The 23,571-nt window shown below is 47.6% G+C and overlaps 1 protein-coding gene across 2 annotated transcripts in view; it reads right to left on the bottom strand.

The window, feature by feature from the left end:
• Positions 1-23,571, bottom strand: part of ZC3H13 (zinc finger CCCH-type containing 13) — a 1,331,719-nt gene that overhangs the window by 1,008,528 nt on the left and 299,620 nt on the right. For both annotated transcript variants that reach the window (XM_069639959.1, XM_069639960.1), the window contains exon 7: positions 10,594-10,748. In XM_069639959.1, the coding sequence (XP_069496060.1) occupies positions 10,594-10,748 (155 nt within the window). The remainder of the gene's footprint in view (positions 1-10,593; positions 10,749-23,571) is intronic.

The raw sequence follows: 23,571 nt of genomic DNA, 5'->3' as shown, positions 1-23,571 counted from the left end.
CCCATTTCCAAATGTTTTGGGACAGCTTGAATAGCCCTGGAGAGTGAGTGCCCCCCTGTTTGTTCAGGTAATACATGGCTGTAGTGCTGTCCGTTAGAATCAGCACTGTCTTCCCTTGAAGTTGCATCTGAAAGGCCTTGAACACCGCTAATAGCTCCAGTAAATTTATATGGTTGGACGCTACTTGAGGGGACCACACTCCATGCGCTGTCTGCTGAAGCAGGTGAGGGGGGGGGGGGGGGGGGGGGGGGGGCCACCCACCCCTTGAGAGATGCGTCTGTCGCGAGAGTGGCTTCCACTGCAGGGGTGGTGAAGGTTTTCCCTTTCAAGAGGTTTTCTCTTGACCACCACTGCAGAGAGAACGAAGGCTGGCAAGAAAACGACCATATCTTCCCATTGTCCGCTGGCCTGACACCACTGGCAGTTGAGCCACTCTTGCATGGGACGCATGCGCAACCTCGCCTGGGAAACAAAGTATATGCACAACGCCATCATTCCTAGCAAGTGCATGGCCTTGCGCACCGTCACCTCCCGAGTGGCTACATATTAAGGAATCTGAAAAAGCATGTTCTCAACCTTCTCGTTGAAGGGGAAGACGAGAGTCTTCCGTCCGAATTAGAGCTCCCAGAAATTGTTTTGTTTGACTGGGGACTAGACTGGATTTCTTCTCGTTGATTGAGAAATCCAGACTGAAGGAGTACTACTGTTTTTTGGGTGTTCGAAAAACATGTGTTGTAAGAGTCCCCTGTGATAAGCCAGTCATCGAGGTAAGGGTAAGCTGGGACGGATAGTCTGCGCAGGTGTGCTGCAGCCACTGCCAGGACCTTGGTAAACACCCTTGGCGTCGAGGCGATGCCGAAGGGGAGTACCTTGAATTGGTAATGCCTGTCCTCTATCATGAACCTTAGATATTTCCTGTGCGCTGGCAACATTGAAATAAAGTATGCATCTTTCATGTCCAATGTTGCCATGTAGTCCCCCTGTTTCAGCAGTGGGATCACTTCCTATAGTGTTACCATGCAAAACCTCTGGGGTTTTATGAACTTGTTCGCTGGGCGCAGGTCTAGAACAGGGAGCATGGTGAGGTCCTTTTTGGGTACAAGGAAGTACACTGAATAAATACCCCTCTTTACCTGAAGAATAGGGACGGCTTCTATGGCGTCCTTTCCCAGCAGCGCTTCCACTTCTTGATTCAGGATCTCCAGATGGTCTGGTGAAAGACGCCGTGAGTGCGGCGGTCTGAATTGTGGAGGTCGGGCGAATTCCATGCAGTACCCGTGGGCGACCATCTTTATGACCCACTGGTCTGAAGTTATCCCCTCCCATGCCGTGAGGAAAGATGTTAATCGCCCCCCGACCGGGGTGACATGGGAAAAGACCTGGATCTGGTGGTCAATTTTGACCAGAGGCTGCTGCTCCTCTAAGATTGGGGCCTCTACCTTTGCCGCGTCGCTGACCTCTTGAAGGGTAGTATGCAGGGCTTCCTGACGTTTGTCCTGTGTTGAAAGTCCCCGTGCCATAGTGGTTTTGACCTGCACGGGACAGCCCTCGAAAAGACTGGCGTGAGTTATTACCTCTATGGGGGGGGAAGGTTTTTGTGTGATCTGTTGCAGAGACTTAAGAGTCTCATGCTCTTTCTTGGCTGTTTCCAAGGCCTCATCAACCGCTTTCCCGAAGAGGTTAGCTTCCTCAATAGGCTTATTGAAAAGAGAGGCTTGCATTTCGGGTTTCAACCCTGAAGTACGTAGCCAAACGTGTCTTTAGTAGGGTCCCTTGGGCCAATGACCTGCCTGCTGTTTCAGCCATGTCCAGGTGTTTTTAAATCACATTCTGGTTCACTTGTCTTCCCTCGACTACAATAGAGAGAAGTTTGGATTTGACGTGTTCTGGAACCTCTTGGGAGGCCTTCCTGAAGCAGGTTCCACTGAGCGTCAAAATAACTTGCCAATAGTGTGGTATTTGCTATCCGCGTAGTGTATGCAGCAGCCAAGACTTGTTTGCCTAGAGCATACAGCCTCTTGGATTCCTTGTCTGGAGGTGCCTCCCCCGTGGCAAGGGATACCCCTGCCCTTTTTCGGGTGTAGTCACTACCAGAGAGTCAGGGATGGCGTGCCCTCTAATGTATAGAGGGTCGGAAGGAGACAGCCGAAACTATTTTTCCACTCTTGGGTTCACTGCCCGGGTTTGAGCTGGTGATACCAAGGAAGGAGCCAGCCTTCTCTTCATGGAAATAAGGGTGGAATGGCTTGGCTAGATGGAGGTTTTTCCTTAAGGATATCCTCTACAAAATCCTGCTCCGGCATAGCCTCTTGAGTAGAGATCTGAAAATGTTCAGCTGCCTTCTTCTACATAGAGTTGAAGGCCATCTGGTCATCTACAGGTGAGGCCTGACGAGCCGGGGTGGACGGAGGGGAATCCAGACACAAAACAGTGTCTTGATCTTGGTGTGGTAGTGTCCGTAGGTCCATTCCCTCTTGCTGGGTTTCATCCCAATTGTCTGTGGCACCCTGCTGTTCCTCCTCATAATTCTTTAGAAATGAAGCTTCTTCCTCTTCATTCTAAATGTCCCTATAGGTGTCCATGTGGACAATGTCTTCCTGCTGGAATGAGATAGAAGGCTGATCTTATTGAGATGAGAAACAAATTGAGGGTTAGGCTCTCCACGAGACCTTTTCGGGGATGGATGATCAGAAAAACTGATAATTCGCTCCAGCCGATCCATACACCCTTTGAATTTCTCTCTAGTCCATTTGGAGGACCCAGACGGGCCTACAGGTGGAAAAACGTGGTCTTCTGCCCTACAGCACCAAAAACAGTCTCTTAGGGTGTCGGAAAGAGGCTCTTGGCTATCTTCATTAGTATCGTGAGAATCGGGGCCCCAAACCGCATCCGAAGATTTTTCCGCGGCTTGTCCCATGATTTTAGGTGGAACCAGGATAAGTCCCACCGCCGGCGTAATCCTCTCGATGCGGTCTTCGATAACCGTCCAATCGGCGTGACATAATTGCTCCAATGGTCTATCGGTAGGTCTAACCCTAGGTATATTACCTTCCGCGGCGTTAGAGGGCCTAGCGGTCGGCTTTTCGACTAGAGGTCTAGCCGTAGATTTCGGGCCTAACGCAGCCTTCGGGAACGGCGCAGCATCAGATTTCCACGCTCCGACGTGTGAAGTTTTTGGAGTAGCGCCGTTACTTGTTTTAAATTTCCCAGTCGCAAGACGCTGCTGCGGATGCGGGGAAGGCTTTGGATCTGCGCGATCCGAGGAAACAGTCGAAATTTTCAACGGCCCCGTTGGTGCTCTTACCTTTTTCGAAAAGGACATTGAAACCAGTGTAGGGGTTGTATGCTTAGTGAGATGTGTTTGTACGCCCCGTCACCGGGTGTTGTCCCTGAAGCGAGACCAGTCTCGGGCCTTAAAGGGTCGGGGGGACGGGTGTGGCGGACCTAGAAGTCTCCGCCTCAAGGTCCATCACATCCGCAACGGACGTTTGGTCATCTGAGGTGCCCCCGTCACTCTCAGTGGGTGTGGCGGTGGGGGAAGGGGTACCACCCGCGACCTACCGTACGCGGCCCACCGCTTTACACGACGCTCCTTAAGGGTTTTAGGCCGAAGGAGTTTGCAGGCCGCACACCGCTTTTCGTCGTGATCTACAGGGAGGCAGGCGTTGCACGTCCTGTGTTCGTCCTTCCAAGGATATCTGACCCTACAGAACCTAAAAGGAGTTCTTTCCATAGCCAAAGTGGAAGATGACCAGACCAAAAGGGTAAAGAGGTGAAAGGAGGAAAGACATACCGAAAATATGGCCACCCCGACCCCACTCTCCCTACTGTAAAGGTCGGCCAGAGGGCCCAAGCACATGGAAAGTCAGGCCGTCGGATCTTAGGCGCCGAATCCCACCGCCGTAGACGAATCCCCTGCAGTCTTTGTCAAAGAGGTTCTTGTGACCGAAGTGACTTAACAGGGAATAACCGACAAATCGGTATAAGATAAACAATGTCTCTTCTGTAAGAGCTCCGCTATAGGGCGACCAGTTATCTGGGTGGAAAAAAACTATCTGAGGGACCTCGGGGCGTGAGGGATTTTGGGTACTACACACGTCACGATGGGGATAGTGTTACAGACACGCCTATGCCAACGTCCCCTTTCGGTCCCCGAAAGACAAGATGCAATACGCCGTGGTTACCACTGGATGTCGGAACATATGCACAGCATGTGATTCTAAGCAGATTAACAAGCATCAGAACACCAGATCATGTGCGTTGCTTTAAGTTGGCCAAGAGCTCCAGGAAGATCCTCCGGACTCCCAGGAAGCAGGATTGACCGAGCCTGAGCCACCTCAACAGAGTGCTGGACCCCGGAAGCAAAGAAAGCCCATCTTAACAGTCAAGAGTCTGCAGTGGTGCTATTTGCTGAGACGCGAGGGGCTGAAACGGCGAAGTGCCACTGAATAGAAGTTGGTCCTTTTCTGTCGCTGATTGTCCCGTTGCAGTGCAGGAGTCCTCCAGACATCCTCCCTCTTGTCCCCACGACTGAGGCCCAGGAACACAGGATCGGCAGAGCTGCACAGGAACAGAAGCCAGTTGGAACAGTTTTCCTTCTAACCAAAGGTACTGCACAATCTAAGAGAACTTACCCCTTGTGTAGTCTCACTTGTTCTCAGTTGAGACTTGTCTTGGTTACTTCTGTCAAGTTGCTGACAGCTTCTTTACCACCCAAGCCTAAACAGCCCTACTTTGATTTCTTCTTTTCTACAAAGATTTCTAAAACATTGTGCAAGACGTGTACCTACCTCTAAGAAGTGCTTCAGCTCACACATTTGTCCAATTGACTTTGGCCTGGCCCGTCTCCCTGAATGATTCTTCTTCCCTCTGACATTGTGTTTGGTCTTCCTTCCAGGAAGAGGTTAACTTTGCATTGGGGGTTAACAAAAGTACTTACCTGCTTTCAGAATATTTGTGAGATCTCTTGTTTTGTTCTAAATAACCTTTATCTTTGACATGCCCTTAAGTATTGCTCTAAATGCAACAGTGATATATTAATGTTCATAGTGTCCTAGCTATTTAAGTCACCTGACGGTGTAGGAAGGGTCTGTGCCATCCCCAAAGGGTATTTACTGATTTAGAACTATTAAAAGTGTGTATTTTAGAATGTAGTTGTGTGTTACTATCATATTGCCCCTTCTGAAGAAGGCTTACTCAAACTGACTGTTGAATTAATAATTGTTTAATCAAGAAACCTTGTGTGTAAGAGTTTATTTGAATAATTGGCACTCAATCTCTGTCTAACCCCCCTACAGCTCACATTGACCCCTCTTGAGATAAGCCTGGCTGCTCAATTATGCTACCAACCTGTGTAGTACAGACTTATACCAAATGTTGGGTTCCTATTGCCAGGAGGTCAGGGCTGCTGTAGTGCACGCAAAGGGTACTGCGTGCAATCTTGCCTAACAGGGAGCATCTTGAACTGGTAGTGGGTCTTCCCTAGCGGGAAGCACATGATGTTTTGGTGCACCGGCAGCATTGAAATAATTATAAGTTACTCACCATATTGACTAACTTACTCTTAGTCTTTAATCCCCTTTCCTCCATACTGCATGGGCGTCCCTTCCAAGGGACGGGAGACCGAAACTTTTTCACCAGAAAAAACCTTCTCCCCCTTTAAATTTAGAGGCGTGCGGCGGTGCAGGCCTGGTAGCATGCGCTGCCCTGACTCTGCCCTCTGGCGCCACACCTCAGTCCCCATAGACGCGTAGAGAATAGATTAACATTGCCTAATGACACCAGTTTTATTAAGTGGGGGGTGGGAGAGAATGGTGGGACGTATGGAGGAAAGGGGACTAAGGACTAAGAGTACGTTGGTCACTACGGTGAATAACTTATAATTACTCTGACCTCCCGTCCCCTTTCCTCCATACTGCATGGGAGATTAGAACTAAGTGTAGCTCCAGGGTGGAGAGGAGACCCTCCTTAAGCAAACCGGTGTTACGGAGAATTCTCAAAAATTTACTAATTCCCTTCACCTTAGAGACCACCAGCAACTTTGCTGGATTTTGAGGACTTGATTTTTTTTTTTAACCTGGAGAGAGTGAACCTTTCTTCCCACTCTCTCATGTATTTTGATGAGTCTTACTCTTGTGTTTTCTTTGGTTATAGAGTCTAGCCAACTCCATAGGCATCATCTTTTACAATTGTGTCACAAAGCACCTTCAGTGCAGTGGCACACAAAGCCTTTCAGGCCTTCCCCAGGTTTGAATACCTTCTCTGGGATAAACTACTGTTTCCCAGAGAAAGTAAAGTGAAATTAACTTTACTAGTCTTTTTAAATTCCTAGACCCAGCACACCCTATCTTACAATAGAGTGCTGGAGGGGTTACTTAGTATCCCGTGTCTAGATACTCATGTAGCAGTCAAATGCTACCCTTTCCTATTAGAATGGCTGGTGGCAGTGGTTTTACAACAAACTACCATGATTTTGCCCGACTGCAAACTATTTGTAGCTCAGATAGCATTAAATCGCAGGTGCCATGTTTTTCAAGATGGCGTCCGAGTCCCCTTTGTTGAAACAGTCTTTTTTTGCCATTTCTTTTTGGAAAGGTCCTTCTAGAGTTTGTCTCTGCGCGCCAAACCAGGTTTGGTCCCTTTGTTCCTTCGCCTTTGACAGTGAAGCCCCTGCAAGGACGACTTCTCCCTTTGAGTTGGTGGGACCAATCAACTCCACAGTAAGCCACCTGGACACAGATCTCGGAGCTGGTTGAATTTCCTCAGAGTGCTGCAGGAAACCGTATAACCAGGGAGAAGGATACCAGTGTGTGCGCTTGATTTACAGCTACAGGAATTGAAGTTTTGCCAAGCTTTTCGACTGTTCAAGTGCAGGAGTCCCCCGACGTCCTCCCTCTTGTCCCCACGACTGAGGCCCAGGAACAGCGAGAGCTGCAGGAACTGCCAGGAACAGAAGTCATCAGCTGCCTCTTTCTTCATTTCTAATAGGTACTGTAAAACCAAACTGAGTTCTTACCTCTCGCTGTGAAAGTGCTTGAAACTTTCCCAACTCACAGGCCTAATCAGCTTGTGACCCAACATATCATTCTTCTTGCTACAAACTACTTCTGAGAACTTTGGCAAATACTTTTCTGTTTACTTACCAGAACTGCTTTATCCTAAGACTTTAGCCCATTGACTTTGGCCTAGCCTATTGAATTGAATCTTCTGGTGAACTCAAAATATTTGCACTATCTAAGAATAATTGTAACCTTTCATTTTCTAATAACCTTTGCCTTTTTACTCCTCTTAAAAAGTATTCTGAATGCCACAGTAAGATGTTCATGTCCCCAGCACCCTTGTTGCTAAATGTTACCTGTGATTGTAGCTGTCTGTGGGCCACTGTAATAGGGTCTTATGTGATTCAGAAACTTAGAGTGTACAGTTTTTGAAGTGTATTTTTGTGTGATTATATATTTGCCTCCTTCTAGTGAATGTTTTATAACTGACTGGTTAATACATTACTAAGTATTTAACTAAGAAACCTTGAGTGTAAGAGTTTATTTGAACACCTGTGATTGTAGACCTCTGTGCAATATCATTACAGCTCACATTCCCTCTTGGGATAAGACTGGCTGCTCAGCAACGCTACCAAAACTGTGTAGTACAGACTTATACCAAATGTTGGTTTTGCTTACACCTGTAATCATAGTTGCATGTAGTGTTCCCAGAGGGTACTGCATTCAAACTTTGCCTAACATGTTCCCAAGAACCGCCTATCCGAAGGCCGGGTCTGATCCAGAGCCGGCATCCAAACAGTAATGCTTGCAGAAAGCCAAAGGTTGGCCCGTGTGGCCACTCTGCTTATGACTTGCCAGGGGACATGCCGCTGGAAAGCGATGACCGTTGCCTTGGCTCGGACCGTGAGGGCATGCATGTTGGCCGGCAGTGGCTTATGCTGTCCGTCGTAAGCTTCCTTGATGGCCGAGACCATCCAATGGGCTATGAGGCCCGATACCCCGGTCTTGATCTGCCAAAGGTGACAAAAAGAGCATCTGACTTGCAGAAGCCCTTAGTCCTCTCCAAGTAGAATTTCAGGGCATGCCTGAAATCCGGGCAGTGCAGAACTCTGTGCCTCATCCTTGGGCTCAGCAAAAAAAGTAGGCAGCACTATTTCCTCAAGACGTTCGTGGAAGACCTTGGCTAATGACGGTTTGTCTGAGTCCTCTTCCTCATCTGTGCCCACCTGGGGGTCCGGTTGGTCCGGCACCGGTGGAGGGGTGCTGGGAGTCGAAGGCTGAGGAGTGGGGACTGCAGCCAGAGGCTGGTACAGAGCCGCCTCTCTGTTGTGGGGCTGGAGCGAGGGGTGGAGGCTGCACAGGGGCCCAGGACGCCTGCACTGGAGCCATTGGCGGGAGCACGTCCCCAATGGTGTCCCCGAGGATGACCCCCATATGGTTCAATTTCATGAGCCCGAGGATCTTTCAAAGAACCTGTCCTCACAGGGCAGAGGGGCGTTAGGGGATATTGACAGGGTAGCGAGAGGCTGCTGGAGCCGTTGCATGCCCTGCCCGTATGGAAGCAGCGGGAACCTGCCCTGCGCAAAAGAATAGGCTATAGGCCACGTACCTGGTTGACACCAGTCCCACCTTGACACTCGCTCCTCCACCTGCTCCCTTCCTTGGTGCCGTATCGGGCGTGTGTTCATAATGTCTGGCACGGTGACCATCTTGTCGAGCTGCCTTCCACCTGCGTCGTGTTGCTTGGCTCACTGGGCCCGGCCTCCTCCAGGACTCTTAGTGTGGATCATGAGGCCTACTCTTTTCCTCAGGCCGAGGCCTGGACGGCGTTTCGCCATCGGTGGAACTGCGTATAGGTGCCTCCGCTGACATGTTTCCGGTAACTAGGGCATGGCCCCTCGTGTAAAGACCCGGTAAAAGCACTGTCACCGGGAGGATCCACAGATCCCTCTGCCAGCCAGTATCTGAAGTAGCCTCTGTGCTTGTGCTGGTACGAGGGCCTGAGCGGTCCCTCCTGCGCAGGCAAGTTCCTGGGAAGGAGTCTCCCTTGCGGGATGCACTGGAAAAGAGTGGTCCTACCTTGGGCCTGGATCGATGCTAGACAAAGTCCTTCAGGTCCCTCTGGAGACGACCTCTGGAAGAGCTCCCTCCACCTGGCTAGTCTTTTCTTCTGGGTCCTCGAGGAGAGCATGTTGCATGTGGTACAAACTTGCAAGCCGTGGTCTGGGCCAAGGCAACGTAGGCAGAGGGCGTGGGGGTCTGAAGCTGGAAAGAGCCTGTTGCAGGCTGGACACCTGCTGAACCCTGTAAAAGTTGTCATACGCCGGGGAGGAGCATGAGGCCTGAGGACCGAGTACCTGTATGATAAAAAGACAAAAAGACAGAAGAGAAGAAGTTTCTGCGTGTGGAATTACATGGACGAAGCCAAACCCAGGAGCGCTGGTGAATTTGGCCCGTTACTGTCGACGCAGAAAAGGGGACTGAGGTGTGGCACTGGATGGCGGAGTCAGGGCAGCGCATGCTCCCAGGGCCGCACCCCTGCGCGCCTCTAAATTTCAAGGGGAAGAAGGTTTTTTTCTGGTTAAAAAGGTTACGTCTCCCGTCCCTTGGAAGGGACACCCAAGCAGTATGGAGGAAAGGGGACGGGAAGTGAGAGTAACTTTGAGTACAAGTGTTTATTTGGATACTTGTCACTGTAGATCTCTGTGTAAGCACCCTACTGCTCACATTGACCCCTCTTGAGATAAGCCTGGCTGCTCAGCCACACTACCAACCTGTGTAGTACAGACTTATACCAAAGGTTGGGTTCCTATTGCCAGGAGGACATGGTTGTTGCAGTGCACCCCAAGGGTACTGCACCAAATCTTGCCTAACATGGTAATAGAGTTTGGTGTTATCTCTGCGGATTTAATGCTGACATACCACCAAACGTAGAATGAGGCCCTAAGCCTTGACTGCTCGAATACCTTAACACCTTGATTGGGTTTTGGCCAATTTCTGTGTCTTCGCTGAGTGGCCTCCCAAAAAACTCCCACCAGTGGCTGATTTTGAAATCCATATCAACAGTTATTCTTTGCAGGGTGAATAGTGGCAGCAATGTCCACACACAGTAAACTGCCATCAAGAACATAATCAACCACCTTGTGAAAGCTTAACTGAGATTAAAGAATAGCATCCCAATAAAACTCACTGGATAGATACGGAATTATGCCCTTAGTGAAAAACACAAATGGGGCTCTGATCAATGAAGCAATTAAGGAAAACAATACAATTATAGGAAGTCTGCTAAGACTTTTCCTGCAGGCATGTACATCCCAACAGGAAACCCAAATTGCGAGGATAAAGATACTTAATATGATTCAAAACCTCATCTAAAAATTTAAAAAATCCTAAAAGACTTGTAAGGACTGCTGACTTATCACAATTTCGCTGCTTTCAATTCACCAGTGGTTTTAAAAATGGACAAGACTGATTACAATGTTAATACTACACAAACACATTGCACCTGAACGTTACAGTAGAAACCAAGGGAGCAGCTATGACAGATTTCCATATGTGTATACATACATACATATAAATTGACACACACAGTTACCTCTGATGATCCAACAGTGGTGAAGACACTATAGATGACTTCTTTTCCCTTTTGCTGGAGTAAGATTTAGGGCTCAGTTTTCTTTTAGGAGACTTGCTAGATTTTCTCGGTGATGGTGAGGGTGTCCGCTTGGAGCGTACTACCTCAGGTGATATCTAATCCAAAGAAAGATTTTTACATTTTGAGAAAGATTTGAATCTTTTAACTAAAACAAGACAAGCTACTAAAGTTACAAACAGTTCAACCCGTTTGTGGCCAATTACTCTCCATAGAATGTGTTAGCACTGTGTTTAAATAAGGTAACCATTCTGTTTTTTTCAAACTAGCATAGTGATTTGAAGCATATTGGTTGATGAAATACACTCTGTATCATATGGACAGTGGTTTGATGGTGAAACAGCTCTAAGAGGGCGAAAAGCTCCGCATGAAGTTATCAGAGGAGATGTGGTTATGTTTTTACGAACCAGTTAAATATCATGGAGAAAATGAGTAGAATATCAAGGACATCCATTTTCAGCATTAAAATAGTAAAATGTTCTCACTAGTGACCTAGTCCATAATCCCTTTGCCTCCATACCGTATGGGCATCCCTTCATAGGAACTGGACCAGAACCTTTTTTACCCTCAAAAAAGCATATTGCCCCTTTAAATTTGAAGCGTGTGGGGAGAGAAGCTGCGGGCGTGACCCCGGTATGCTAGCCCCACCCTCCAGCACCACACCTCAATCACCTGTTGACATGTTGGATTTGAGGCTACTGCCTAGCTTGTATTTATTAGGGGGATGGATGGAGGCTAATATGAAGGAAAGGGGTCAATCAACTTGCAGTACATCAGTCACTTTCTCACTCCTAATGTCCCATCCTCTTTAGCTCCATACTGGATGGGCGATTACTATACACCCAGAAAGATGGGCGGAGGATTAATTACTGTAGTAGGTGCAGACCGAGGCTTTAGAACTGCTTGCGCAAAGGAGGCATCTGACCCAGAGTTGGAGTCTAAGCAATAATGCGTATAAAAGGGAGAGTCCCATATAGCTGCCTTGCTTATTACATCCCATGAGAAGTGCATTTGAAATGCTACTTCTGCAGCTTTTGCTCTGACTGCATGTGCATACATGCTTGCTGGGAAAGGCTTGTTTTGATGTCTGTATGCTTATGAGATTGCTACGAGCATCAATTGAAGCCTTGGAATCCTTATTGGCAGCCCCCACAAATGTAACAAATAGTTAACAAAACTTTAGTGTTCATTTTAAATTCAGGCAATGAAGATTTTTTCGCTTCAGATTGTGAACATATTTTGGTTGTATTACTTCTTGGTTAATATGGAAATCTGGGTGCAGGGGGCGTGGCCTGCAGCGATGTGAGCTGGACGTGTTTGTTCTGAGCTCCCATGATGATCTGATATTCAGTAGCTTTTCCGACATCCAACTAAGTGAACACTAAGCAAAATTAGCTCAGCAGCAAGAACGAAACATTGAGGGAAAAGGAGAAACGCTTTCGAACTTGGAGGACTCGCAGAAGACTGGGTGGCAACGAGACGACGGCACTGAGTGCAATCAAAAAGGCAGGCGCCTTCAAAAGACAGTGAGAGGACGCAGAGTACTTCGTGGAGGAGACACAGTGGAGCAAAGTTGCAGCGAAAAATAGAGCTGTCCCTCCTGCGCCCCAGGTAAGGTGCAGAAGAGAGCGACCATCGCAGAGGCATTGAGAGAGGACTGGGCAGCAGTGACAAGAGCGGCGAACGAGAGGTCAGGCGAAGCTCGCACTGCACAGGGAACTTAGCCCAGTGAGGGACACGATCGCCCGCTTGAAGGCTGCACCGGAGCGCATTACAGGATACAGAGGAGGTGCAGCATCCACAGCCAGATTGTTGTACATCAGCGCGACCAGCAGTTTGGACTGGAGAGATCTGATCCTCCCCTCAGCCCGCCAACAGCGATTTTCCAGACTTTAACCCAGTTATGATCGCGAGGCAGCTGAGAGCCCCTGAGCATTATTGCGGCTCTACTCGACTGCAGCTGAGCCACACCAGAAAACAAGGGGCAACCAAGGGGCCCTGACGGAGGGAACAGACACGAGGGTCCTAGAAGCATTTGCATCCCTGAGATCGTCAAAGGAATCCTGCATTGAAGAAATAAAGTGGGATGTGAGCCTCCTGCAGCAGGATGTACAAAACTTAGCAAGCAGGGTGGGAAAGACAGGAGGAAAAGTGGCAGAAACATAGACTACCACGAAAGGCTTTCAAGTGACAGCATGGGAACTAACAAAATGGGGCCCAGATGTTGCAAGAGCTAGCGGAGGATGTGAAAGGGAGGGCATGGAGAAGTAATATTAGAGTCCTGGGGCTGCCGGAGGGAGCAGAAGGTAGAGAGACTACCAAATACATCGAAAACCTGCAAAAAATGGCCCTGGATCATTATCACAAGGATTCACAGTGGAGAGGGCCCACAGACTGTTGACCAGACGACCCCCCCCCCTCCGCTTCCCCAATCACCCGCTGGGCGCCACCCAGACTGACCATTGCAAAGATATTGAAATTTAGGGATAAAGAAAAAATATTGACCTTCTCCAGAGAGGGAGGGGAGATCAGGAGAAGGTCAGCCAAGCTGGCAATTTATCCAGAATACACCCTACATGTCAAAAGAAGGAGAGGTATATTCGTTCCAGCGAAAGAAAGAGTACAACAGGGTGTGAAATACATGTTACTGTAGCCGGAAAAGCTGAAAGTGATACATGAGGGGGGAAAAACCTTGTTTTTCAATGTCCCTGAGGAGGCCAATGCGTGGATGGATATGAATAAAATGAAGCCGATAGCGGAGAAAAATGATCACATGACATCTTACTGGAAGAAGGAATGTCGCAATAAGAGGAGCTTTGGATACAGAGGCACCAGAGAATGCGGTGATTATGGGATCAGATCTACTGGGGCTGGATTTGTTTAGTCCCTTTTTCTTTTCTTTCTATTTCTTGGAACCGGATGCTTGGGACTGTCAAGCTGGGAAGATGGCCACACATACATAGTTCCTAATCTTAGTTCACCACTTCTTCCCCTTGGAAGGTTGGTATTAGCCCACCAAGTTCCAGACAAGACTGGAATGAATGGTGGATATGCCTCTACAGAAGAGTTCTGATGGGTGGTTTTATTTTGGATATCACATGGCCTGATTGAACATTACAATAATAAACAGAAGTTCACTGCAAAGATGGAGGGTCGAGAATGGAGAGTTCCGCAGCGCCTACAGTAGTATGGTGGACTAGATAAGAAGATGGGAGGTCTGAATGGCAGAAAATTCGGTCCAGCAATGGCTGGGCCTAAATTACTATGTTACGCGGGTTAGGGTGGCGTCATATGAGACAAAAGGGTGTGCAGATAGACCTATAGCAAGAGACGCACCTTAACAGAAAGACAAGTCGATATATTACGGAAATGGGGGGGTAAAGGGTTTGGGTCAGTCTATTCCTATTTGGGTCAGTCTATTCCAGGTATGCGAGAGGTGTGCTCCTCTGGATAGCCCCAACCGTACCCTTTCGGAAAGTAGAGGTCTGCACAGATATTGAAGGGAGGATGGTGCTAATGCATGGTTTCCTAGATAAGACAGTTATGCATGATAAACACCTATGCCCCCAATCGAGAGGAGTCTACTTTCTTCTGTTCCCTGTATAAAAAGCTAACTCCCCTATCATCCTGAGGACATTGCTGGAGGACTTGGAGTTGCAGGACATCTGGCTTTGGTTAATGGGACTGAGGAGGGAGTTCTATTATTCAAGTGTGCACAATGTTTAAACACGCATCAATTTTTTTTTACGGGAGCAGATCAACTGGGGGAATGTATGTGACAGCCTTGTATGAAGGTAGGATGCTGTCGGACCACTCCCCTTTGATTGTAGGATGGATAATGAGCAATAAGCTGGCCCCGATACCCAAGTGGAGATTGAGAGCCGAGGCCTTGCGGGATGGACCATTTTGGGAACAAATAGAAGAATATTTCAGTGTCAACAAGGGGAGTGTAGGTAGTAGAGGGACATTGTGGGATGCCTTTAAAGTGGTGATAAGGGGGATTGCCATGGCAAAGTCCGATGGAATTCGAAGGGAGCTAGAGCATGATCTAGCTGACATTGAAGTGAGAATTAAATTGGAGGAAAGCACCCCCCCTCACCCGCCCTGGGAGGGGGAAGACAGAGGGTACACGCATTACACTAAGGCAGGAATGCCTAGAACATTGGGAGAGGCTGGAAAGATCTAGTTTTGCCAGATACACTGAGAAGTTATATAGGCAAAGAGATATGCCTGGTAGGCTACTAGTGTGGCTGTGTCGGAGCATGGATAATCAAGAAGGTATTACAGAGATTGAGGATGAATGCAGATAATTATGGTGGTCACAGAGTGAAATTAATTAAAGCTTTCGGAGATACTATCAAAAATTATGTAGTGAGGGGGCGGGGGGAGAAGATAAAGGCCAGGAAATTAGGGGAAATGCTGATGGACATCGACCTACCCACCATAACAGTAGAACAAGTGGGAGAGTTTGAATCACCGCTCACAATAGAAGAGGTGCGAGAAGTGATTCCTACATTGCCCATGGGTAAGGTGCCAGGGGAGATGGCCTGCCAGACTAATTTTTATAACAAATTAGTCACTGAAATAGCCCTGAGGTTGCTTCAGACCTTTGAAGAGGTGTATAAGAAAGGTAGTTTGCCCAACAGCATGGAAGAGTCAATTATAATCCCAATCTTGAAGCATGGGAAGAAGGGAAGGTGTTGCGAATCATACCGCCCGATATCCTTGATTAATCAGGATACCAAGATACTTACAGCAGTTTTAGCAGCTAGATTGCGAACAGTAATTGGGCTATTGATCCATCCGGATCAGACAAGATACGTTGCAGAGAGGGCGACATCTGAGAACCTCAGGAGATTACACGCAATCAAACGCAACACAGGAGTGGGAGGAGCGTTGTGCGGTAGTAGCATTAGACACAATTATGGCATGCGACTATGTTAGATGGGAGTGGCCATTTGCCTCCCTAAGAAGCTTTGGAGTAGGAGAGGGGTTTATGAAGTGGATACAGTTTATTCTGGTCCGGTAGCAAGGGCATGGACAGGCAAACCGGTGTCGGAGCAAATACCCATCCGGAGAGAGGCCCCAAACAGGGATGCCCTCTGTCCCCTGTGTTATATGTTCTGGCCCTAGAGCCACTAGCAGTGCTTTTGAGGAGGGAGTCGAGAGACACAGGTCTCCCTGAGAACAGAACACACCATGTGGTTTTCATTTACACAGACCATATGCTGCTGTATGTGCGCAACCCTGAAGATTTCTTGGAGTCCTACCTGGAAGTGTTGGATAACTTTGCAGGTTTGTTGGGAATAACGTTAAGTAGGGCAACATCCTGCATATTTCCACTGGCAGGATGGGTATGAATGGAGGACACGCGACTCCCAGGCCTGAGATTACAATTGAAGGTTGACGCATTTAGATATCTCGAAGTTCGAATACATCATGACACTAAAATGGCCCACCAAAACATGCTGAGAGTAAAAGACAGGATGGTGAACTCTAAGTTCTGGGAGAAATTACCCCTCTCTGTAATGGGTTGAAATACCCTATAGAAAATGCTTGCCCTCCCAGTTTATAGTACCACTTCCTGAATGTTCTGTACCTTATACCAATGCCATTTTTTAAAGAGTTGAATAAGATAGTAGGGGGTTTATATGGGGGATGTGGGAGGTGCCTGATAGCCCTGGATACACTATAAAGAGGCTACAAGGATGGAGGAGTGAGACTCCCCCATTTAGAATTGTATTACCTGGCTGGACAACGTTGCAGGGGGGTTGGCAGACAGAGACTGTGGTGCATATGCTACTGAGCGCTAAACTAACTCCCTCTTTACTAAAAGAAGCACTGTGATTAGGAGAAAGTAGAATCATGGATTCCCCCGTCTCCTAACAGATAGGCAAGACAATATGGGCCAGAACCAAGGTATTGTTGAAATTGGGGGAACCATACCCCCCAAAAACATTCCCCTAGCAGCGATATATGGTAGAGACACTGGAGACCTAGCACAGATTAGGACACAGTTGGAGGCCAAAGGGCTGGCGACGGTGGGAGACCTATTTGCATCTGATAGGTTCCGAAAGTTTCAAGAAATAGAAGAGGATCATGGAATAGGCAGGGGACAGCACTTGGCACACTCCAGACTGATTTACGAGGTAAAGAAAAGGTGGAGGGGCAATCAGCTTCCCTGGAGGAAGATCATGTTCTTGAGTTGCTGTTTGTCATTTCAGAGGGTGGGCACGGTGTGTCTAGGTTGTATCAGAGATTGCTAGAGACAATATCAAGAAAGAAGCCCAAGGGGAGGAGAAAATGGAAAACAATATGGGCAGAGAATTTACGGCGCTGGAATGGACCCAGGCACTAGCCTACCTAAAAAAGGTCTCAAGAAATGCCAGATTGAAGTTGACCCATCTGTATGTGCATAATAGAGCTTACATGACACCACATCTAATTTAGCAATTTCCAGGCTCGGAAGAAAAGAAGTGTCCGAGGTGTGGGGAGGAGTTTAAGAAGAAACTGAAGACCTGGCTGTTCGCCCAATTCCTCCCTCCTAGCAACGCTGCGGATTTCCCCCTCGTATTCTCCAATTCTGGTTTATGTTTGTCTCTTTTTATGTAAGTCAGCACCCTTATGCCCACTGGTCCATTGCTGTGCTATACAAGTAAGTAAAGTAAACATATGATAGATATGCTTTGGGCATGTCCTGTGATTCGAGCGTTCTGGCGGGAAATGGGTGAAAGGCTCAGAAAAGGTGGCATAACCAATTATAAATGGACCCTGAAAGCCTACTGTTTCGGGTGTTTAGGCACCCAAAAAATGCTATATCACTAAACGGGATGATAGATCTTGCCTGGGTATTGGCAAAGAGAAAGATTACCATGGCGTGGAAATCGGGGAGGGCACATGCATAAATGGGCGGTGGAGAAATCTGAGGTGTTGGTCCATGGCCGAAGCTACGGTGTGGTATGAGGCGATCCAGATTGGTAGGGGAGAAAACCTGGCAAACATGACGACTTGGAAGACCTTGGTACATGCAATATTTAGCTCCCCGGATGAAAATCCTCCCTGAACCCCTACAGAGAAAAGACAATTAGGGGGAGAAAGGATCAAGGGCCAACAAAAATCAACTGGTAAGTAGGGAAAACAAGTTTGGAGTAGGTCAGTAAAAGGGGAACCCGAGAGATTCTGGTAGAATATCAGCCATGTGTGTTACTGTTATTGTTTGGTTGGGGAGGGGAAGGGGAATTCAGCGGAATATGGTTCAAGATGTAACAAATGTGAAGCTATACTGTGTCTACCTAATGTAAATAACTGTGTAAAAAAAATATATATGGAAATGAAGCAGCTTAAGCAAACATTTTGGATGTGTGCAGAGCACGAACACTTCTCTGTGAAACATAGTGTGGGTTCAGAAACCGGCAAAGCCTGTAACTCAGTAAGAGCTAGTGCCAAAGCGAACACTGTCTTCCACGGTGCCCATTCTATGTCCATTTATGCCATATGTTCAAACTGTGTGCTAATGCTACCAGGACCACAAAAAGATCCCACACAGGCGCAGGCACATCATTGGAGGATAGAACCTAAACAATCCCTGTACTGTCTCAACCACCGGGATGGGAGACAAGAATGTCCAGTGTTCAGAGTTTCTGTAGGGACCAATGGCTGTCCGGTATATTCGCAAGTGTCTACCTGTATCCCCCTATTGAGCCAAGTATACACAGAAAGATTGTTCAGAGAGAAGTTGATGGAGTGGACACTGTTGTCCTTTGCCCACAAACGAAAGTGATCCCATTTTCTTTTGCACCGAGCTCAGGTTAGCGCTTGCTTTCTAAATTATGAGATGTTTTTGCTCAGATGCATCTAAGATTTGTAGTGTCAGTTCTTTTGGAACAAAACTGTTGGGCTAGTGTGCCCGGAGCTGGATGGATGACTGCTCCTCCATGCTTTGTAAACAGATAGTTGTAGGTTATTTGCACTAGAAGGGGGCCTCAACTTGCTAAACAGATTGGGGCCAGCAGAATCATTGTGCAGCCAGCCGAAGAACAGAACGTGTAAATCACCTTCTGGAGCAGAGGTGTCAGAGGAAACAATACCACAGATTGTTCCATGTGATCTGTAAAGCTTCCCAACGGATTCTCTGCCCAGGCCTTAACCCATGAGGCAAAGAGATGTCACTTAGAGTTCACCTCTGAGGCAAACCGGTCCATCTCCGGATCAGCCCAACAATGAAACACTGGGTCTAATGCTTCATGATCTATTTTCCATTCTTAAGTGCTTCTTCCCAATCTATCCACCTCTGTGTTGCTGTCTCCTGGAAGATGAACCACTCTGAGCTGCATGCCCCAGATAGGGCACAATTCCATATTGTATAGCCTGTCTGTACAGAAGAGGCAATCTGGTTCCATCCTGCTTGTCAATAGAAAACATGAACATTGAACAGCCCTTTCTGATCAATACTACTTTTTGCTCTCCTGGGTGGGGACACCATTTATTTCAGCGTATCCCATCTGACGGCCAAAAACATTAATGACTGGTAAGTAGTCAAATTTGATTTCTTGAGGTTGATTGAAAACCTATATTGAACACAATATCAATCACTGTTTGAGTTGTGAGCACTGCTTCTTCTGGATACCTGGCCCGACTAGCCAGTCGTCCAGCTATGGGTACACATGATTACCATTGCTCCGGAGGATGGACAAGACAGCATTAATTATCTTGGTGAAGACAGTTGGTGCTAAGTGGAGGCGAAACGGAAGAACTGTGTTGGAAATGGTTCCCCATTACTGTGAATCTCAAAAGGTTATGATGGTTGCCATATTGGAACGTGTAACTAAGCGGCCTACAGGTATAGGGAGTACATCCAGAGACCCTCGCAGAGGGCCTCAGCAATATGCACCAGCATCACCATTTCAAATTTTTCTAAGGGCAGGAAAAGGTTTACATAGATGAAGTCTGGCACCACTATCCGCCTGGGTCTTCCGGCATTGCAAACATACCATAGTATAAACCGAACCCCCTTCCCATTAGAAATCTGTTCCAGTCTGGTCCTCAATGAGGTGTGCAATATCCCTTAGCAGTACTGAGGAGCCTATGTGCAGGAGAGGGGCAGAAACAGGTATTTGGGGTTGGAGGGGAAGTTACAAACACATGGAAATCACTGACAGAAGTCATGGAACTTTGAAGAGGTGATGCCAATGCGGATAGTGAAGAGCAAGCTTGCCACCTGTCAGGGTGCTATGGACCTAGATACCAACCGTTTCGGTTTGGGGGGGGTCAGAGGCTGGTTTGGAGTAGGGGGCAAGAAATATCCCATTGGAGTGGTTTGTTGCAGTTTTCACTTGTGCACGCTGGGTGATCAGCCTCGCAGTTTTAGCCTCCTTGCCTGAAAGCCTCTGAAGCCATCAAATTACCTTTTGTCTTTGATCAGACCCGGAATGATTCAGAAAAGGTTTTTGCAGAGAATCTCAAAAGAATTGCCAGCAATTTAGCCGTTTATAAACTTTTTTTTTTTATAGTCTTCAGTTGACAAATGAAACACGTCAGAGCCCTCCAAGTGCAAATTTAAGAAGCTCCTGTACATCAGTATTGAATTTAGTGGCATGCATCCATGTTGTACGGCGCCCATCTGTGCCCATGCATATCCCTCAATTGGTTGTATCATTGTGTGCGACTGAAGACTTTGACAGGTCCTAAGCTACTAGTTTTGGTTCTGCTAGACCTCCTAATTCACAGGGAATCCGGCAGTCGGGCTTCAGACCACAACACGGGACTGAGACAGCCCTCATTGACCTCAAGGCTCAAATTGATACTCTCAGAGACAATGGGAAGACGGTCCTACTACTTCTACTTGACCTTTCAGCAGCATTTGATTTAGTATACCAAAAAATACTCTGTAACCACCTCAATCTCAGCAGCCCACTTTTCGCAAGAGGCCATCAGCTGGATACAATCCTTCCTCAACAACAGGTCCATGCGTGTCTTCGCTACCAGAGCTTCTGCTGACCCTATCCCCATCACCTGTGGGGTCCCCCAGGGCTCATGCGTCTCCCCCACTATGTACAATGTGTTCACGAAGCCCATTTTCGATGGTCTTGGTTTCACCTACACTGATTATGCTGACGATACCCAGATCCTCATCCTGTTGACGGGGATTACGACAAAGATTTGGCTTCGGTGAACAAGGTGTACCTCATCCAGGCATGGATGGCCTCACAGTCTATGCCTGAATGATGACAAGACAGAGCTCATCTTGGGCACCGCCCTTAACTTAAACAAACTTGATCAATACTCAAGCTTCATCAGACGGTAACCCGATTAATGTAGCCAAGGAAGTTAGAACGCTAGGCTTTTACCTTGACGCCACCCTTTCCTTCCACAAACAGGTCAATTCCATGGCCTCTTCCACGGCCTACACCTGCAAATTAATTAAAGCTGCCAAATCATTCCTCTCAACCCACAGTTGCATCACTCTAGCCAGAGCTCTCAACCTATCTAAATTGATTATAATGCTTTATACATCGGAGCCAACAAATATATTACAAACAAAATCCAAATCTTGCAAAACAATGTTCAGAGCAGCTCTGAGAATCTCCAAAAAAGAACATCTCTCCAACACCAGGAGAGCCAAGCACTGGCTCACTACCACGGACAAAATCATGCTGAAGGTAGCCTCACTTACGCATAAATGCCCCAATAATGCAGCCCCACGCTACCTTGTTGACAGATTCAAGAGGTACAGCCCCAACCGATTGATCAGAACAGCAAACTCCAACCTCCTCACAGTGCCCAGATTCAAACGGTCCAAAACTGGAGGGAATAGCTTCCAGGTGAAAGCGGCCCAACACTGGAACTCCATGCCTCCCACTTTAAGGACAGCCCAAACCTACCCTAATTACAGGGGCAATTATATCCATTGGATAAAGGAAAATGACTGGCAACCTCCCGATCCATGCCACCTTATAAATATTTTGTAAATTGTTAATGCACTCGCCTTGTACTTGTACCTATATGTATACTATATTACCTTTGTATAAACTTTGAAAAAGTTGTACAGCAATGTAACCAAGCTGAGAATATCCTTGTTGCTCATGTGCCCTGATACCCTTGGGTTGGCGCACACTACAAATGAATAAAACAAACAAAACAGACAAGCAGCCTTCAAGGCAGATCAGGTACACAAAAAAAAAGATTATTTGCTAGTCTGACAAATTACGAGTGCCCGCTGCTAAGATAGCATCTGTTTTGGCCTGTCTCAAATGATGGCCTGAGTTGAGAGAAACGCTTAGAAGCTTATAGAAAGAAGGTTTATCTTCTTTCTATTAAAACAATGTAGAGGATGAGGCAGAGGCGGATGGTGCTGCAGAGGGTTTAGAGCACAGTGATGCTGCTACCACTACTGATGAGTTGGGCTGCGGGCGAGCTGAGCATCTAGTCTTAATAACTGGATGTGGAGTGGAGATTTTACCATACTGTTTTTGGATAATGCGGTCACATCCTTCTGCAGAAGAATCCCAGATTTGTTAGATGCTCTTGGTGTTACTTTTTCTACCAGCACTCCTGCTTCTGGCTGCTTTTGTCGTGGCAGAGGAACCCCTACACATTCTGCCAAGCTTTCCATACAATCAAGAAAAGATCGAGCTGAAGCGGATGTATCCAGCGTATCCAGCTCAGCCTCCTCATCATTGTCTACTTGCAGTGTGTTCACCACCCCCGCCCCCCGACGGAAGGCTGATTGGCTTACAGAGCCAGTGGGGTCTGCAGTTGAGGCTGTATAGGGTCCAGAGGCAGTGCAGGGAGTGGTGGAGCCACTAGTATTGAAAGAACAACAAACAAAAGCAGCGGGGATGCCTGGTAGTAGAGGAACTGGCCCTATAGAAGGTACGGATGCCTGAACTAGCATCAGCTGCAACTGTGGGATCACTTCTTTAATTACATTTTTAAGAATGCTGTTAGTTTCATGGAACGCATGTGATCACAGCAAATATCAACAAATCTTTCTTCACAAGCAGCCTGGGAGGTCTGCTGTGTGGAGGACTGTGCCACAGTTGTAGGTGTTCAAGTAGATGTAGGTCTGAATGCTCCTTGTCTGGACTGATGACAATGCCTCTGAATACCAAGCAGACGATTAAGAGTAAGAGGTGCACCAAAGTATTTGAACCAGTGACCATTCTACCCTGCGATGGTACTGTAGTGCCTGCTTTGGCCTGTTCACAGATTGAGTCATCACTTCTCAGGGGGAAGATTCACTCAAAGAATGTGTATCCTCATCTAGTGGGCGTACGGCAGCTCCCATACGTCCAGCCACCATTTTGTCTGCTGTGGTAGACTGTTTGGACGTCATTTTGCTAGTAGAAACTGGACCAGGTATGCACAAGAAACTCAAATCTGAGAGCATTGTGATGAAGGCGTTTGAATGTCCTTGCATGGGTGCTGGTAAGTCTGGAGACCTCAGGGAAATCCCTGGGAGGCTTGATGCCCTCGGGCCTTGACCCAGTGAGTCTTGGTGCATAAAGGCCCCACCTCGGGCCTAAGCCTAATACCAAAGCTGGGAAGTCCTCTAGGTGGTCACATGGACAGAGCAGTGAGGTTCCTCAGAGCCGAACCCGGTAGCGTCTGTAGACCCCACAGCGCAAGCCTCGAGAAGGGCATATGTACTAGGTCCACACGACCCCCTCCCAAAATGGGACCTTCCAGGGAAGGAGTTCCCATGTCGAGTTGCTTTGGAGAACTGGGTACTTACCTTGTTTGGTTTGGATTTGCGATGTACAATGTCCTTTAGTTGATGCTATGGAGATTGAGAAAATACCCTGCCAGCTGGAAAGCCAGTTATTCGAGCATAGTGGCGTTAGGGTGTCGAACGCTGCCATAGGAGTCCCACAGGTGGTTGTACCCCAAGCACACCAGGCAGAATGTGTGTGGATGCGTTGA

This window comes from Ambystoma mexicanum, chromosome 7q (genome assembly GCF_040938575.1).
Source record: "Ambystoma mexicanum isolate Mex_15411 chromosome 7q, UKY_AmexF1_1, whole genome shotgun sequence".
NCBI lineage: Eukaryota > Metazoa > Chordata > Amphibia > Caudata > Ambystomatidae > Ambystoma > Ambystoma mexicanum.
Note: the sequence above shows the minus strand (reverse complement) of the source record. Positions and strands in the feature narration are given on the sequence as shown.